The sequence below is a fragment of the Austrofundulus limnaeus genome, unplaced genomic scaffold (assembly GCF_001266775.1).
Source record: "Austrofundulus limnaeus strain Quisiro unplaced genomic scaffold, Austrofundulus_limnaeus-1.0 Scaffold802, whole genome shotgun sequence".
NCBI classification, from domain to species: domain Eukaryota; kingdom Metazoa; phylum Chordata; class Actinopteri; order Cyprinodontiformes; family Rivulidae; genus Austrofundulus; species Austrofundulus limnaeus.
This window is the reverse complement of record NW_013953204.1, coordinates 130,859-148,523: the sequence shown is the minus strand read 5'-3', so window position 1 is coordinate 148,523 and position 17,665 is coordinate 130,859. Positions and strand designations below refer to the sequence as shown.

Below are 17,665 nucleotides of genomic sequence, written 5' to 3'. Positions count from 1 at the left end.
AAGAACTAAAGATCAGAGTTCATAGAAGAGGCCCACGAAACCTTCAAGATTTGAAGTCTTTGTATGTTTGGATCACTTGGGTTGTTACCAACATCTGGTGAAAATTTCATGTCATTAGCACCTCTAGTAATATATTTACTGAGAAAAATGGTGACGTGTTCAATACTTATTTTAGCCGCTGTATGTAGCTGCAGTAGCGGCTAGCACTTCTGGTGGATATCATATTTAAAATTTAGAAGATGAAAATATTAATAAAAAACTGGATTAAAATATAAAGATTTTTTATTTTATTTTGACAGTTTTTGTGACGAATCCATTTCCTGTTGGCGTAAAGTTTTTAAAATAAAACAAACTCTGTTTCTGTGGGACAGGAAGCACTTTCTGTGGTCAGTGAGGACCAGCCCATATTCGAGCCGCCCTACAGCGCCGCGCCCACCATGCACATGAAGAGCGAGATGACCTCGCCCGGCAGCTACGGACAGGCCTCCAAACCCAGTCCAGAACCCGCCGAGTCCGAGTGGGGGGGCTCAGCGGCCCAGAACTCCGGGAAGAGAGGAGAGCATGTCAACAGGACCAGGTGAGTCATGGTCAGGGCCGTGGACAGGGTGGGGGACGGGTTCCCGGACTGTGTGACTGTCCGTGTGGACTCGGGACTTTCCAGGCGTTAAAACAGTTTGTTTACAGCTCAGCTGCCAAACGCAGGTCTGGGATTGTTCCTTTGTTCTTTGACCTTGACTCAACGATCAAACAGCAGCAAATAATGATAAAAACATTTCATCCATCAGAAAACTTTATTCCTAAACCTTTATAAACGACAGTTATTAGTTTCTGTTAATATAATCAAAGATTAAAGGTTTGTTTTTAAAGTCAGAACTGAACTCATCCAGATATTTTTAAAAATAAACATTTTCTGCTGCTTTTACACCTCCTCCATTAAAACTGATCTGCTGGTGTGAAAGATTAAAATAATAATAAAAACATATTAAGTAGAGATTAAATAAAATCCTGTTGTTTTTCTGTCACCGTTAAACTTTACTGAAAGGATCAGTAAGAGAAAAATAAATGACAGTTTTTAAACTCTAAAAAGTGTCAAAATGAGAAAAGTAAAGTTTTAATAATTTTAAATAAAAAGTCCAACAGGGCAGTAAAACAGGTAATAAACACAAGGAGCTCATGAGAAACCAGAACAGGAAACCAGAGAACAATGAAGCACGGGTACTCTGGGAGCAGTGATTTCAGAGTGAATGCAGCTGTGGTGATGATACAGCGGAGGTGAAGGATAATTTACTCCTAGTTACGTTTGTCTGCAAACCTGCACCAACGCTGTAATTCAAAATCAAAATGAGTGTTTTTTTTTTCTGGCAGTTCTGTGTCTCAGTGATGTGGGCGTGGCCTGTTTGTTTTAGTTTAGGTTGTGTAACAGCTTAAAGTTTTGACACTCTTTATACCTTTTCAGTGGAAAGTTTTTTATGAGGTGCAGACTAATTTTAGCTTCTGTCACTGACAGATAAAACGCTGCGAGAGGAAATAAAGTTACACTGCAGAATCTGCAGGAGATTAATCTGCTGCAGGCAGGAAACTTACTGAAACGTGATAAATTCACACAGAGAAACCTGAACTTTGTGTTTCAGCCGGGAGTCTCCGGTGGACTGCAGCGTCACCAAACGCTCCCGACACATGAGCAGCGACGGGGCCCCCATGCCATACCAGGCCTCGTACCCGGAGCCCCGCGTCAGCCCCCAGACCGCCACACCACCGAGCAGCACCACTGAGGAGAAAAGGGTCATTGTTCCAGCAGGTGAGCCTCGGCGGGGTCCACCTGGACCACACCTGGCCCACATTAACGCCAACAACTCTTTGAAGCAAACAGGTTTCTGGTCCAACATGACATCACACTTTCTGAGGAAAGCTGTTTAAAAAGTGTGAAACCTAAGAGACAAATTTAGCTCAGAGTTCTGTGATGTGAAGAAACAGGAAGACGTCTGTGTGGCGAGCAGGCGTGGACCAAATCTTTATTCTTTCTGCTTCCCTTTTCAGCCTCGCGGTGAAAATATGATCCAACATGACGACACTTCTCAGGTTCTGAAGTCCGAAACAGAAACTTTCTAAAAGATAAAAACTCCATTTATAACCTTAATTATGAGCCCCGCACGCCAAGCGTAAGCGAGAGTCATTTTGTTTTCGTACTGTTTTTTTTTTTTCAGTGATTTTTGGTCAACCGTAGCACAAAAACAGCTGCACCAATCAACATGACATTTGGCAGGGCTGTAGATGAGTCTGACCTACACTGCACCAGCCAACGGTTTTATGATGGACCCCATATTTGAGGAGGGGGCTCCTTTCAAAGAGCGGGTGTCAGGACATGCAAAAATGCTTATAAATCAGAAACTGTTCAACATAGAAGCTTCAGATTTCTTTTGTTGTTTAGCTCTGATGAAACTCTATCCATCAGGCCCACCAATCAGTGCCCCCACCCTAAAAAAAAGACCCCCACCCAAGCCACTACAATTTTGGGATGCACCTAGCAGCATGGCATTTGTTAGGAATAAAGACTTCTGAGTTCTGGTGCATTTGTGCGTGCGGGGGTCAGTTTATAGCCACGTTTTATACACTTTGACAACAAACAAAAGGTTCTTAGAAACAAAACAGCAACTAAAGTTCAGAGCAGTGAAGAATCAAACAGATTACAGCCAGACTACAACAAACCAGACTACAATAAGCCAGAGTACGACAAACCAGACTGCAACAAACCAGACTACAATAAGCCAGAGTACGACAAACCAGACTGCAACAAACCAGGTACAACAAACTAGACTGCGACAAACCAGGTACAACAAACCAGTCTACAACAAACCAAACTACAACAAACCAGTCTACAATGAACAAAGTACGACAAACCAGACTATGATAAACCAGACTATGGTAAACCAGACTACAACAAACAAAACTACGACAAACCAGACAACAAGCCAAAGTTAGACAAACCAGACTACGACAAACTAGAGTATGACAAACCAGACGACGACAAACCAGAGTACAAGAAACCAGACTGCGACAAACAAGACTACGACAAGCCAGACTACAACAAGCCAGAGTACGACAAACCAGAGTATGACAAGCCGGAGTACGACAAACCAGAAAATGACAAGCCAGAGTACGACAAACCAGACTGCGACAAACCAGACTACAACAAACCAGAGTATGACAAACCAGACTACAACAAGCCAGGATTGTTGATTTGAACTTTATCCGATTCTAAACCCAGAACCTGATTCTAAGAGTTCTGCCATCTCCATCTCCACTTAATAATAGTCTAGTTGAGGCAACAGGTCCAGGAGAGAAACCCAGACCTCCCCTTCCAGCTCCTCCTGGGGGACCAAATGTGTTCCCAGACCAGAGGATCTCTAATCCCTTCAGAGTTCTGGTTCTGACTCAAGATCTGCTCCCCTCAGGGTAAATCCCCAAAGGGAGAGATCCTTAGCCTACCGGGCCACCCAATGAAAGAAGATTATTTCATCCACTCGGATCCAGGATCTGGTTCTTTTAGTCTTGATACAAACATCAGAACCACAGGTAGACCAACGTAGATGGATCAGTAAATCCAGACCTTTGCCTTTGGACTAAACTCTTTCTTCACCACAAATGACCCAAACAAGAGACCCTACTTAGGGCCCATGGCCCTCCAAACAGAACCTCTGTGGTGTTTGGGTCCTGCCGTCACCTCCACCAGGATCAGGTTAACACCAGAGATTAGACTAGTTTTACCCCCATATGTCCACAAAAAAATAAAAAATAGATTGAAACAGGGTTTTAAAGTCAAATTTGTTGACAAATTCTTAAATTGAAAAAACAAAAAAGACAAATCTCTAAATTAATTGTCACAAAGATGAAAACTTGCTTCAGCTTGTTTCCAAATAGAAATATACTTTTTATTAGTTGGAAAATGTACAATTTTCATTTTCAGAGGTCTTTATGATTAAAGTTTAGACAATTTCTTAAATTTAAATTTAATTAAAGCCCTTCCAGGATCAGTTTTCCCTTGAGTCTGTGTCAATAATCAGTCGAAACCGATGAAAACCAGACCTGGTTGGTCGGTGAGTCACCAGCCGTGCCGTTACGTTCAATAATACCTGGATGTTGCGTCGGAGTGGCTCATGTGAACCCAGAACAATCAGGAGCTCGGGGTTGGGTCGCGACCGTCTGATTTATTTTACAGCCTGTTCACACAACAAGCTCATTGTTTGTTTCTGGAAACCAGGGTTCTGAATCAGAGTCCAAAAATTTCTGAGGCCCGGGCTTTAACTCTGAGACGTTCCTGAAGGAGTTTTATACAAACACGATCAGTAGTATTTATTATTTAACAGGAAGCAACTCATTCCATCAGGTCAACACCCACAGCAGCCATGGGAGTTCCTCTGGACCCGAGTCCACTGGATTTACATATTTTAGGGGAGGCTGCTGTAAATGTGGTGTGGTCTCACTATGACTCACAGCCGCTGCTGTTCCAGTAACTGCAGGACCTGAAGACAGAACGGTCCAAGAATACCAACAAGCTTTAAGACAGACTGAAGACAGGTAACCTCTATGGTCAATCATTGCTGGTTGGGAGTGTGTCGAAGAAGTCGACCTCCTGGGGAGACAGAAGAACTGTTCAATGGGTACCAGCACCTACTGGTAACCAGACAGCTGACGTTACAAAAGCTGGCAGTCAGGCTCACTTCAAAGGACCAGAGCCCTTTTGTAGGTACTTCAACAACAGTCTGTAGGACTGCCCTACAGGCATGGATCAGACGTCAACACTCAATCCTCTGGAGGGAGCTGATGGACTGTAGACAGGCACAGGAACTGATTAACGGCCCAAATCTAAGGTTTGGGAAAGCTCTCATCTCCCTGTCAAGGAAAACTCTAAGTACACTGGTTGGAGTCCTAACGGGGCACAATCTGCTCAACCGCCACAAAATGGTGAAGGACTCCATGACAATGGTCTGTGTGATACCTGTGGCATTGAACTACAGACCTCTTCACACTGCTTAGGCCACTGCGTGGCTCTGAGTGGTCAAAGGAAAGAATTCTTGGGGACCCCTTTATGGATCCTGAGAAGCTCAGAACACAGTGTTTCTAACCTTGTGTCCTTCATTGTGTCCTTCATCTGAGGGATGAGAATGTTTGAATAAAGACCAGAGTCTCTCTGAGGTCTTCATCCCTACTCACAATAAACCATAGACTCCTTCATAATGAAAACTTCTCTGCAGGTTTTCAGTTTGAAGTTGCAACAAGTTTTCTTGGTTTGACTCATTTTATCATCTGTTACAATCAGGAACAGAACCACAAACAGCATCGCCTCGTTCTGCTCTGATTCAGCACTTTCTCGTTTCTCTGCCTTTTAAACAAGATCTACGTTTTTATATCCAACCAAACGCTGCAAGGTTGGAATCTTAAAGTTAAAATCTGAGAAACATCATCAGATTGTTGAGTTTAGAAGCTGTAAACTCAGATCAGATAAAAACTCACATTTTATCCTGAACGGTTCGAACTCTGAATAAATTATTTTGCACAGGAAGTTAATCCTGTTGAGCTTGACTAGTTTCTAATTAAAATTATTCTACAAGCACGCTCTACAACTTCCTGTTTCTTTAAAAGCCAGAAACCAAAAGTAGCTTCAGAGGTTTTGTCCAAACGGAAACCATAATCATAATATTGTTCATCATCTGCAAACTGGTTTGTCTAAAACCAGAAAAAAAAAATGCTGTAAACTGTTTTCCTTGTTGCAGACCCTGAGGTCTGGACCCAGGACCACGTGCGGCAGTGGCTGGACTGGGCCATCAAGGAGTATGTCCTGGAGGAGGTGGATGTCTCGCTCTTCCAGGCACTGGACGGGAAGGCGCTCTGCAAGATGACCAAGGAGGACATGATGCGGCTGACGTCGGCCTACAACGCTGACATCCTGCTGTCTCACCTGAACTACCTACGGCAGAGTAAGGCTTCGGCTCGTCCTCGACACTTCGGCTGTTTTTCATCCATGTTTCACACACTTCCTGTACGGAAGTGTAAACGTCTCTTTCAGATCTCTGCTGCAGTTTTTTGCCGTTTGAAGCAAATAAACCAAACTTGCGGTCATCAGTGTTGTGACCTCTGTTCCTCTTTGCTGAGTCATGCTTCATGTTTTCAAACCTCCGCGTCAGGATGATTTTGAATTACATCATTTTAGCACCAGAAGCAGCAGTCTGGTTTCTGCTCACAGTTAAAGATGGCAGAGATCCAGGAAACAAAACAAAAATTAAAGAAAACCTTAGAGAAGTCCGTGGATCAGATCCACAGAGGAATCCTGTGGTCCAGCGTTTAACACCGCCTCTGTTTTCCTCTGCTTTGCTTCAGGCAGCCCCACATTCCCGTACTCCACCACCCCCACCAACACCACACCGCCCCCGCCCCCACAGCCCCGCCTACAGGTGAAAGCAGGTGAGGCTCAAACTTCAAACCTTCATTAAAACCTTTTTTTTTCAGCTGTTGGTGAGAAAATCTGACAAAAGTCAAACTGTTTAAGATGTTTAAAGATATTTCAGGCTTTTGTTTCTCAGAAGAGTTCAGTTCATTTTTATTTATTTTTATAAAAAACATCAACTTTGTTTTTATAGTTTTTCTTCTCAAAATAAAAGTAGTAAAATAAAAAATGTGTGGTCATGATGGAATAACTACAGAACGATGGTCAGAAAGAACAAAGAGTCAACTCAGAATCTGCTGAGTCACTGGTTGCCATGGTGAATCCCGCCTTTTGAGTCAGGGGGAGGGGCAGAACAGAAACTGAGACAGCAAATGTCTGCTGTGAGAAAACTAACGTTTTACCAAAACAACATAAATAATCCCTGAGCAATAAGAACCTTTAGCTTCTGAAACGTAAAGTTTTATTTTCAGCACATAATTGGAAGATATGAGACTTAAAGCCACGCCCACTGTTTCAGGGATTAAAGAGAAAACCTTCAGACACACGGGCTGAAAGAAAACAAAAATCTACGTCTTCATGTACAAACTGTGACGTTTGAGAAGAAAAAATGTTTCAAACCCTAAAAGATTCTAATAAAAATCAAAACCTCCTACAGTTTAATTTGAAAACTTTTAAATATCCAACATTAGCGTCATATGAAGGTTTTTAACCATTATTTCCTGCAGGAGAAAATACGGCCATAGATAATCTGTTTTTATTCATCAGCTGAATTAATTTAAAAACACAAAGATCAACCTGAAGAAAACAAAAACACGAAAAAACTGCCAACAGAGTCGTGTTTCACACAATTGTGATCGGAGTGACTAACATCCTGTAAACAGCAGCTTCATGTGCAGAAAATCTTTTTTGAAACATTTAAACAGGAGTTAATTACGTTAACTCCACTTCAACCGGAGTCACATTAGCTCCACTTCACCGGAGTCACGTTAGCTCCACTTCACCGGAGTCACGTTAGCTCCACTTCAACCGGAGTCACGTTAGCTCCACTTCAACCGGAGTCACGTTAGCTCCACTTCAACCGGAGTCACGTTAGCTCCACTTCAACCGAGTCAAATTAACTCCACTTCAACCGAGTCACGTTAGCTCCACTTCAACCGGAGTCACGTTAGCTCCACTTCAACCGGAGTCACGTTAGCTCCACTTCAACCGGAGTCACGTTAACTCCACTTCAACCGGAGTCACGTTAACTCCACTTCAACCGGAGTCAAATTAACTCCACTTCAACCGGAGTCAAATTAACTCCACTTCAACCGGAATCACGTTAACTCCACTTCAACCGGAATCACGTTAACTCCACTTCAACCGGAGTCACGTTAGCTCCACTTCAAATTCACTCCACTTTAACTGGAATCATGCATCAAACAGGTGTTTCTGCAGCAGCAGAGAAGTTTTCTGTATTTATTTCTGAAACAAAAACAAACAGTTGTGATAAATTAAACTGGTCTGTGAGGAACCTCGAGTGATTTAAAAGGATGAAGTGTTGAGTATCAGAACCACCTTGACCCGGTTTCTAAACTTCTGCTGGCAAAACTGTGACGAGTCCAAAACCCAACAGCCAGTTTCAGACAGGAAGCAGCTGCACCGACACAGGAAGTGGGGAGGGGGGGTCCTGCTCCTGGGACGAACAAAAGGAGACTGTGGGTCATCTTCAGAACCTGTTGTCTCGTTCCTGAGCCGGGTCCACCTCAGACTCTGGGTCCTGATGGTTCTCATGTTTGTGTTTTTTACAGAGAACAGTTTTGATGAGATCAGCCGCAGGAACAGCTGGCCGACCAACACCATGACTGCTGCCGGGCCCAAAGGTACCAGGACTAGAAGTCAGGACCGGCTGGAGGCAGCCGAGCGAGACCTCGTTTACATAAAGTTTAACAAGATTCTTTTATTTCCAGGTTCTTCACTCGAGCACCAACACAACAGCAGAGTGTCAGAACCAGCAAGGATCACACAAGGTGCAGAAAGATTTCAGATTAAATACTTTCAACTCTTCCTGCAGGCGACTGTTTGTCCAACAGATAAAGAAAATATAAAATCATTTCATCTCATTTCCTGTCCTCAGACCCGTACCAGACGTTAGGACCAATCAGCAGCCGGCTGGCCAACCCAGGTAAGAGCCTGAAGGTTCTGGAGGACAAAGATGGAACAAATGAGGCCTTTCCACTGTCTGCTTCAGAACCAGGAGCACAGAACCCAGCGGGGCACCACGTGCACCTTTAAACACAGATTTAAACCAAAACCAAACAGGTCCGGTCCAAAAGGAACCAGAAGTGACCCGCTTCAAAGTGAAATCAGCTGAAGTGATATTAAACCATCAGCAGAACTAACGATGAACTTCCTGTGTTACAGGACCAGTTTATGATCTTTATCTTCAGGATCTTTAACATTTTTATTTAACTCTGAGGTTAAAAGCTAAAGTGATGTTCTCACATAGATATAAAAAAATTTAAAAATAAAGATGTGACTCATATGGTCCACTAACCAGACCGCTCAGACAAAGCTTTATGAAATAACATCGTCTTTTTACTCCTTTAATTTTACATTTCATGTAGTTTAAACATCTAAACAGAGGTAATGTTTTACTCTCTGCTGTAGGACTGATGGATTTCTTTAAAATACCCCCTAAAGTTCAGAGGTCAGACCCCCAAAACTCTCACTGACTTTCAATGCATCAGTTTCTTTAAACCAGGAAGTGAAGCTCTTTAATCACATATACATAAAACACTGCAGAAAATATATATATAATTATTTATAGTGTTTTTAATGCTCAAAATTAAAAATATTTTGATCCAACTTCTAGTTTTTACAGTTTTTAAAATCATTTGAGACCTGGTTTGGATTACTTTTCTGTTTGAAGAGAGCTGTAAGCTCCGCCTCCTCCTCAGAAAAGGTGGGAATCACCATAGCAACCAGTGACTCAGCAGATTCTGAGTCAGCAGATTTCATCATGTTTGACCCTTTAAATCTTGTAGAATCTGATTTTTTTTCTTATTTTTACAGCTTTTAGAGTTAAAGAAACTAAAAACCATGTAACCAGGAAGAGATTTTAAAAGTCCAAATGTAGAAAACCTACGAATAATTTTCAGAAACTGTTAAAGTAATTCATGAAATCACAAAAAGGCTAAAGTAATAAAGTTAATAAAACTCAACCTGACCTCATTTATTTACAAAAACTTTAAAAATGTATTATGATAAAACAAGTTTTAATGTGTTTCAGATACTAAAGACAGGAAAACTCAAACTTTTTGGGTCTGGGGACCCCTTAAGGGCAAAAAAATAAAATAAAATCCAGGGACCACCTCAGAAACCCCATGCTGTTTTAAAAGATAATTTACTGTCATTTCAACTCCTAAATGCCATGGAAACATATTTTTATTTAGTTTGTTTTATTAGTTCATTGTTCCCCATGCATTTAAAAAAAATAAAAAACAAATTAACAATTTAATGAAATTTTTGGAGGACCCCCAATATACCTCTCGCGGACCCCTGGGGGGCCTTAAGAGAATCATAAAAAGCATCAAAATTAAGGTTTAAATCATAACCAGCCACTAAGATATCTGGGTTCATTTCAATCAATTAGGAATATTTCTAAATAAAAACAAAACAACTTTTGGACCAGACCTGAAATCTGGCTTCACTTCACCAACATGACTGTCTGCCCTGCTGTTTCCTCACAGACGGCCACGGCCTCGGCTCGTCCAAGAACCGAACAGCCAAACAAAGTCCGTACAAGCTGGCTGACCCCAGCGCTCACAGGCCTGTGGGTAGGTTTCTGCCCCCGTGTTCTGCAGTGAAAAGGTCACATTTGGTAGATCTGTGTCCTGTTCAAGTCCTGTACTAACATTTAAACTGATCAGTGGTGGGCACACATCCGCTAATCTGCGTATTAGGTGGCGTGTGTTAGCATGTAGCATCTTTAGCAGCTAAACTTCAAAATATTAGCATCTAAGAAAGAAAATGACCCCCAACATTATTTAAATACAAAATTTGACTACGTATAAATCATTGTGGAGAAATTCTGTTGTTTTACTAACTTCAAATGTAATTTATATAAATACAAAACTGCCAAAGATGATCCCGCCCACCTTCAGATTAAACCAATAGAAAACAAACAACAGGTTTGTGTCAGTCCCAGTGGTTAGCAGTTAGCAAGTGTTGCCAGACTGGGCTGGTTTCCACCCAATTGGGCTTCTTTTGAACACATTGGGCTGGAACAAACAGCTTTTGGTTGTTTGATGAAATTTGAGCTGCTTTTTACCACATTTGGCAGGTTTTTAGAAAGTATTTATAAAAGGAAATTATATCAAAATATCAAGTGTCACTACAAAATGTTAGGCCTATTGGTTAATATCAACTGTAAACACACTAAATACAGAAGAGGCTGGGATTCTGAGGACCTACCCCTATTTATTTATATATTTCTACGTCTGTAACGCAAGTCTCAAGATTTGGGCTTTTTATTTTGTGGTTGGGCGGGTTTTACGTTGAATTTAGGATGGAAACTGTCAGTCAAATCTGGCAACCCTGCACCTGTTTAGCATTAGCAGTGCTAGGATTCTTTTTTAGCTGATTAGTGGTTAGTGAAGCAAACTCTTTGGTTAGCTTACCCACAACTGAAACTGATGTTAAAGCTAGCTGTGGTTGGAACATTTGGACCAGGTCTGTCAGTCCCACTAGTCTTATTGGTTAGCAGTTAGCGTTAGCTTCCACTAACTTTATATCTGTTTAGCATCAGCGGAGCTAAGATTCTTGTTTAGCTGATTAGTGGTTAGTGAAGCTAACTCTTTGGTTAGCTTACCCACCACTGAAAGTGATCGTCTTAAAGCTAGCTGTGGTTGGAACATTTGGACCAGGTCTGTCTGGGTCCGCAGCTCCGGCGTTAACGCCTCCCGTCTCCCCACAGGTTCAGGGCAGATCCAGCTGTGGCAGTTCCTGCTGGAGCTCCTGTCCGACAGCAACAACGCCGGCATCATCACCTGGGAGGGCACCAACGGAGAGTTCAAGATGACCGACCCGGACGAGGTGGCCAAGCGCTGGGGCGAGCGCAAGAGCAAGCCCAACATGAACTACGACAAGCTGAGCCGCGCCCTGCGCTACTACTACGACAAGAACATCATGACCAAGGTGCACGGCAAGCGCTACGCCTACAAGTTCGACTTCCAGGGCATCTCGCAGGCGCACCAGAACCATGCGGCGGATGGCGGGATGGTAAAGTACCAGACTGAGATGCCGTACGTGCAGCAGTACCACAGCCACCAGCCCAAAATGAACTACATGGGCGCCCATCCTCCGCCCGTGCCCATCTCCCCCGGAAACTTTTTCGGGACTCCGTCCACGTACTGGAGCTCGCCCAGTAGCCCCATGTACCCCGGACCCCCCATGACCCGACACCCGGCCGCTCACCCCCACCTGAGCTCGTACTACTGAGGCCCGAACGGGACCAACCGGAGAGGAACCCAAGTGCGCTGGATCCTGGCGGCACCCGAGCCGAACCCTTCCGAGCCGAAGGCGACGTGACGCTACGGTCCAAATTCTCTAAAGGCATTACCCCGTGGTCTTCCAAGAACCGAACAAACCGTGAGGGTTGGACTCTTCTGAGGGAACTTCCTGTTTTTATAAAGATTTTCACCATTTGTTTGTGGCGCCGGTTGTAAAACGGTTCTGACTGGTCTCACCTGGCAGGTCCAAACTGCAGTTATCACACTCCAAGACCCAACTTTTTGTAAAACTGATTGTACAGAATTGTTGTTTTCATGTAACAATAAACATTTACACATTATAATCGAGCTAAAAAACGATTCTGGCTTTTATTAAAGAACTCAATGTTTTACAAGTTTACACTTTTTTTAAATATGAAGAGTAAATTATTTCAGCTTCAAAAAGCATTTATATTTGTATAAATCACCAGTATTCTTTATAAAAAAGTAAAGTAAATATATTAATATCACAGTGACTGAGGCTTCCTTTTTAATCTGTTTCTGCCTGCCTTTCATGAAGAAGAAAGTCAGGGAGTGAAAGACACAGGTGTGTAGTTACCATTATGACCACGTTGACCCAGTGGCAGCAGGTTTATACATCAAACATTACAAATTAAATAAACTGTTTTCGGGACGTTCAGCTCTTTTAGCTTGATGTTTTTGAGAATCTGATCGGGTTCTTCTCTCAGCGTTTCATCATCTGAAGTCCTGGACCTGCTGGTTCCATAAGTTCAGACGAATCCGATTACGACCAACCAGGAAGCAGGTAAAGAGTCAATTTCACAAAAACTGATTCAAGTCAATTAAAAATGTGCAGAAATCAAAGTTTTATATCAAATAAAAATATGTGACCTGAAATAAGCTGTTACATATTCTATATTTAATAATATATATGCTGGCAAATAAGAAGGAGACTATTCATTTGTGTTAGCATCAGAGAGGCTAGCAACTAGCATGGATAAGCTGGCATTGGCATTGAAGAGGCTAGTGACTAGCAGAGATAAGCTGGCATTAGCATCGGAGAGGCTAGTGACTAGCACGGATAAGCTGGCATTAGCATCGGAGAGGCTAGTGACTAGCATGGATAAGCTGGCGTTAGCATCGGAGAGGCTAGTGACTAGCATGGATAAGCTGACATTAATGTTAGCTTTGCACAAGCTAGCGACTAGCATGGATAAGCTGGCATTTGCATTGAAGAGGTTAGAGACAAACATATATAAGCTGACATTTCCATCTTAGAGGCTAGAGACTAGCATAGATAAGCTTGATAACTTTTAGTTTCTTGATACCTTTTGGTAGTATTTGTAGGATTTTTTAAAAATATTTTGTTACATGAAAATTCAGTTTGTGTTTTGTAGACCAAAAGAAGCACACTTTTGAGATAAGAACTGATAAGCTGGTGTTAGCATCGGAGAGGCTAACAACTAGCATAGATAAGCTGACATTAGCATCAGAGAGGCTAACAACTAGCATGGATAAGCTGACATTAGCATCAGAGAGGCTAACAACTAGCATGGATAAGCTGGCATTAGCATCGGAGAGGCTAACAACTAGCATGGATAAGCTGGCATTAACATCGGAGAGGCTAACAACTAGCATGGATAAGCTGGTATAGCGTTTTTACAAATGTAAAAGTGTCTCTGTGGAGCTAAATTGTTGTAATGACAGAGTTTGCCACTAGATGGCTTCTCCAACTCAGACAGCACCTGGACGTCTTCTCTAGTGAGGAAGAGATGTTCAGCAGGGCTAAAATTTAATTAACATCCCTCATTTAAACTTTAACTGTCATGTAAATAAAACCTTTCAGATTAAAAATTATTATTTTTTACTTTATTTGTCAAAATCAAAGAAATTCTCTGACATTCTGTCAGGTTTGGAGACCTCCTCCTCCTCCACCACCACAGCTGAGCCCTTCACGTGCGTCTCCTCACCTTCCTCCTCCACCCACGCCTCCCCTCCACCTCTGACTGGCCAGCGCAGCTCAGGCTCCGCCCCCTCAGCCTTCTTCCTGTTCCTGTTGGGGGTCATGGACCTGACCTGAGGGTCTACGGTCCACGAGGTGCTGCTGAAGACTTCATTCTCTGTCAAACACAAACATTTTATCTTCTTTAACTTCGGCCGATTCAAACCATCAAAAACGCACCGAGCCGGGTCCGACGCACCTGCAGAACCATCGGCGCCGCAGCTGGACTCACAACAACCACAAACCGAGTCAGAACCTGAAGCCTCCACCCACCTGAAACATCAGAACCGAACCGTTCAACACCTGAAGCTTTCTTCAAACCTCCTCCTGACACAAACGCACCTGCGGGTCTTCGAGTCGTAGCTGCAGGACTTGGCGGTCGGCGTGGGCTTGGCCCCGCCCACCGACATGGCGCAGTGCATGTAGAGCTGCTGCACCACACAAACGTTTCAGTTTTCACTCAGCTCCACGTTTCAACCTGCACCTGAAGCTTCCTGCTCACCTGAGCCGCCGCGCCTTTGAACAGGAAGGCGTCCACGGAGAACCTGACGGCGCCGGTTCTGTGCGGGAGGAACCTGGACCGGCTGTTCCTGCTCTCCTCCATGCACCTTCATCATCGGAGGAAGAGGAGAACGAAGCGTCACGCGAGAGGTGATTTTAAAAACATTTAAAACGAAGCTGATTACCCAAAGTTCTTTATGACAGGATGCTGAGGCGAGGACAGGTGGGACGTCTCAGGTGTGACGTGACACGAGTGGACGTAAAGTCTCTCGCCGTCGGACAGAAACGTCTCGGCCTGGAAGAACATGGGCTCCCCGAGGACGTAATGAGGGGGGCGGGACAGCTCCTCCCACTCAGCTGAAACACAACGCCCACGTTTTAATGACTCAGCACATTTTACCTGTTTATGAACTTTTAATTTGTCCAAATCAGAACCACTCTTTTCATTTTATTAACTCTTTAAAAGTGACTTGAAGCTTTATTCAAACGTAAAACAGAAAAAAGACAAAACTCAGAACAGAGAGTTGAAAAAGTTATGAGAATTAAACTGGCGTTAGCATTGGAGAGGCTAGCGACTAGCATGGATGAGTTGGATTTAGCGGAACAGGAAGTGACCATATTTGGACAAAAATTTGGAGTTGATTAGGTGGATTATTTATTCATTTGTAAAATTATTTTCAGGATAAAAAGTGGTTATTCACTTCTAAACTCAAGAAAGTTTTAGAAGGCGGGCGATACTCGTTCTTAAATTAAATTAATTAATAAACAACTAAATAAATAAATAAATAAATAAATAAATAAATAAATAAATAAGCTGAAGTTTTAGAGAAATCTGTTCAGAGTATGAGTCGATATGGGTTCAGCTAACAACTCGCCAAATTTAAGGCTAACATGAGTAAAACTGACGGAGCTACAGCCGACTTCATGTTAGTTAAAGTTTGTTAGCCGTGGCGGCCATCTTGAATCAGGTTGACTCCAAAGTTTAAATATTTTATAGACGTAAATCTAAAGACAACTTCCTGTGAGTTTGACTCAGATCTGTTCAGTGTTTCAGGAGATATTTTGCTAACAGACAGATTATGAGGAACAGTTTAACGAGGGGGACAATGGGGGGGCGGGGTTAATGAGGCCCCCCCGGCCCCTCCTTATTGTCGGCCCTGACTGAAGGGGAACAGGTGTTCAGTAAAATGATTTAATAAAGTTTTGTACCGTTTCGTAGCGTCAGGATGAATCTAGAAGAGTTCTTCATTGTTTTCAGGACTTTGCGGATCTGGACCTTGGGCTGGTACCCGATCTTGTAGGAGTACACAAACCTGCAGACATGAGAGGGTTAGGATGGAGACTGGGTCTGGGTTCTGGATCCTGAGCCTTGGTTCTGTATCAGGATCAGAATCAGATTTCTAGATCTGGATTATGGATCAGGGTCAGGGTCAGGGTACTGGATCAGAATCAAGGTTCTAGATCTGGGTTCTGGATCAGGATCAGGGTACTGGATCTGGGTTCTGGATCAGGGTTCTGGGTCAGGATTCTGGATCAGGGTTCAGGGTCTAGGTTCTAGTTCTGGATCAGGATCAGGGTACTGGATCTGGGTTCTGGGTCTGGGTTTTGGGTCAGGATCAAAGTTCTGGGTCTGGGTTCTGGATCAGGGTTCTGGATTCTGGGTCAGGATCATGGTTTGGGTCTGGATTCTGGGTCAGGATCATAGTTTGGGTCTGGGTCTAGGTCAGGATCAGGGTTCTGGTCTGCGTCAGGATCAGTGTTCTGGTCTAGGTCTGGATTCTGGATCAGGATCAGAGTTCTGGTTCTGGGTCAGGATCAGGGTCTGGGTTCTGGATCAGGGTTTGGGTCTGGATTCTGGGTCTGCGTCAGGATCAGTGTTCTGGTCTAGGTCTGGATTCTGGATCAGAGTTCTGGGTCTGGGTCAGGATCAGGGTTCTGGTCTAGGTCTGGATTCTGGATCAGGATCAGAGTTCTGGTTCTGGGTCAGGATCAGGGTCTGGGTTCTGGATCAGGGTTTGGGTCTGGATTCTGGGCCTGCGTCAGGATCAGTGTTCTGGTCTAGGTCTGGATTCTGGGTCAGGATCAGGATCCTGGTTCTGGGTCAGGATCAGGTTCTGGGTCTAGGCTCGGGTCTGGTTCTGGTCCTGGTCTGACCTGTTGAAGTAGCAGGCCACAGGCAGGCGGAACGGGGCGGTCCGTCTCACGGGTCCTCGGGGTTCTGGTGGGTCGTATCGCAGCTCGTTGAAGTAAACGATTCGGTTCTGAAGCATCTGGAAACAAACAGAACTTTATCTGACCCGGTACCAGAGAACCTCTGTTGGACCTGAACCTCCTGGTCCGGTCCGGTCCAGAACCAGTCCTTCAGAACCGGACCAGGACTCACCTTCCGTCTGGTTCCGCACATGTGCAGCTCGTGCTCAAAGTACAGCAGGTCCTGAGTGGACCTGCTGACCCGGCACGAGCCCAGTCTCAGGTGGGTCACCGGCTCCCCGAGGCCCAGAACCCTCCGGTCCACCTGCAGCTGCATCCGGTTCCGCTCGCACGACGTCCTGACGGTGGCTCCGGACAGGCTGGTCGGGTCGGTGCCGGTCCGCACCGGGAGCAGCAGCTGCCGAACCGGGTCGGGCAGCGGCTCCTGTCCGGAACCACGGGCCGGGGAGAAGTAGTCCCTGTGGACCAGAGGCAGGTCCGAGTCCAGGAACATGGGCAGGCTCAGGTACCGGTTCTGCAGCAGGGTTGGGGTTTCCCTCCAGTCCTGGTCCGGGTCCTGGTCCTGGTCCGGGTTCTGGTTCTGGTCGGTTCGGTTTGAAAAGGTTCCTTCAGTGAAGACCGTGAAGAGGAAGAGGAGCAGCTTCAACATCTTCTTCATCCTCTCTGTTTTTACCTGACAGGCTCGGTTCGGTCCAATTAAACCCACCTGCTGGAGCAGAAGCAGCTCAGCGGCGCCACCAACAGGCCGGTACCGGAACCACAGCCAACTGGACCAGAACCCGGTTAGAATCACAAAAAGTTTTAATTTATCGGATTTTTTTCATGTTGTATGGAAGTCCGTTAGTGCCAAAAATCAACAAAACATTTTTTAACTGATGAGAAAAAATTAACATTATATAACAAAGTTCAGTGAAACATTAACGGATCCTGCCAGAACCAGAACCAGAACCTTACTGTGGAGAGCCGCTTCATTCAAATTAATTCATTAAATAAATAATTACATACATATTCTAAATA

At 44.1% G+C, this 17,665-nt stretch overlaps 3 protein-coding genes and 1 long non-coding RNA gene across 6 annotated transcripts in view; 3 read left to right on the top strand and 1 right to left on the bottom strand.

The window, feature by feature from the left end:
- Window positions 1-3,242, top strand: part of LOC106532612 (Friend leukemia integration 1 transcription factor) — a 5,654-nt gene extending 2,412 nt beyond the window's left edge. The window contains exons 2-4 of the mRNA XM_014028719.1: window positions 372-577; window positions 1,632-1,798; window positions 2,932-3,242. Coding sequence (XP_013884173.1) covers window positions 372-577; window positions 1,632-1,798; window positions 2,932-3,242 — 684 coding nt within the window. The remainder of the gene's footprint in view (window positions 1-371; window positions 578-1,631; window positions 1,799-2,931) is intronic.
- Window positions 3,243-5,842: 2,600 nt separating this feature from the next.
- On the top strand, window positions 5,843-12,282 carry fli1rs (Fli-1 proto-oncogene, ETS transcription factor-related sequence; the record flags this gene model as incomplete). Its single annotated transcript, XM_014028732.1, is given in 7 exon segments — window positions 5,843-5,975; window positions 6,376-6,459; window positions 8,233-8,304; window positions 8,392-8,451; window positions 8,559-8,606; window positions 10,174-10,260; window positions 11,400-12,282. Coding segments are annotated over 7 exon segments (1,008 nt in total), but the record flags the coding sequence as incomplete, so codon positions are not given.
- Window positions 12,279-17,153, bottom strand: zp3d.2 (zona pellucida glycoprotein 3d tandem duplicate 2). 2 transcript variants are annotated; one of them, XM_014028731.1, is made up of 9 exons: window positions 16,821-17,153; window positions 16,592-16,707; window positions 15,647-15,750; window positions 14,623-14,794; window positions 14,439-14,544; window positions 14,279-14,367; window positions 14,136-14,209; window positions 13,905-14,054; window positions 12,279-12,690 (listed from the first exon to the last, which is right to left on the bottom strand). In XM_014028731.1, exons 1-9 carry the CDS (start codon window positions 17,139-17,141, stop codon window positions 12,659-12,661), a joined length of 1,164 nt encoding a protein of 387 aa, XP_013884185.1. In that variant the 5' UTR covers window positions 17,142-17,153; the 3' UTR covers window positions 12,279-12,658. The 2 variants fall into 2 exon arrangements, with proteins under 2 accessions (XP_013884185.1, XP_013884183.1); XM_014028729.1 differs by lacking the exon at window positions 12,279-12,690 and having other exon boundaries at window positions 13,782-14,054; window positions 14,279-14,364.
- Window positions 17,067-17,665, top strand: part of LOC106532622 (uncharacterized) — an 8,419-nt gene continuing 7,820 nt past the window's right edge. Inside the window, exons 1-2 of one of the 2 annotated variants that reach the window (XR_001312112.1) lie at window positions 17,067-17,153; window positions 17,329-17,430. This is a non-coding gene — a long non-coding RNA (uncharacterized LOC106532622). Of the gene's footprint in view, window positions 17,232-17,328; window positions 17,431-17,665 lie in introns of both variants that reach the window. The other variant, XR_001312113.1, reaches the window with a different exon arrangement.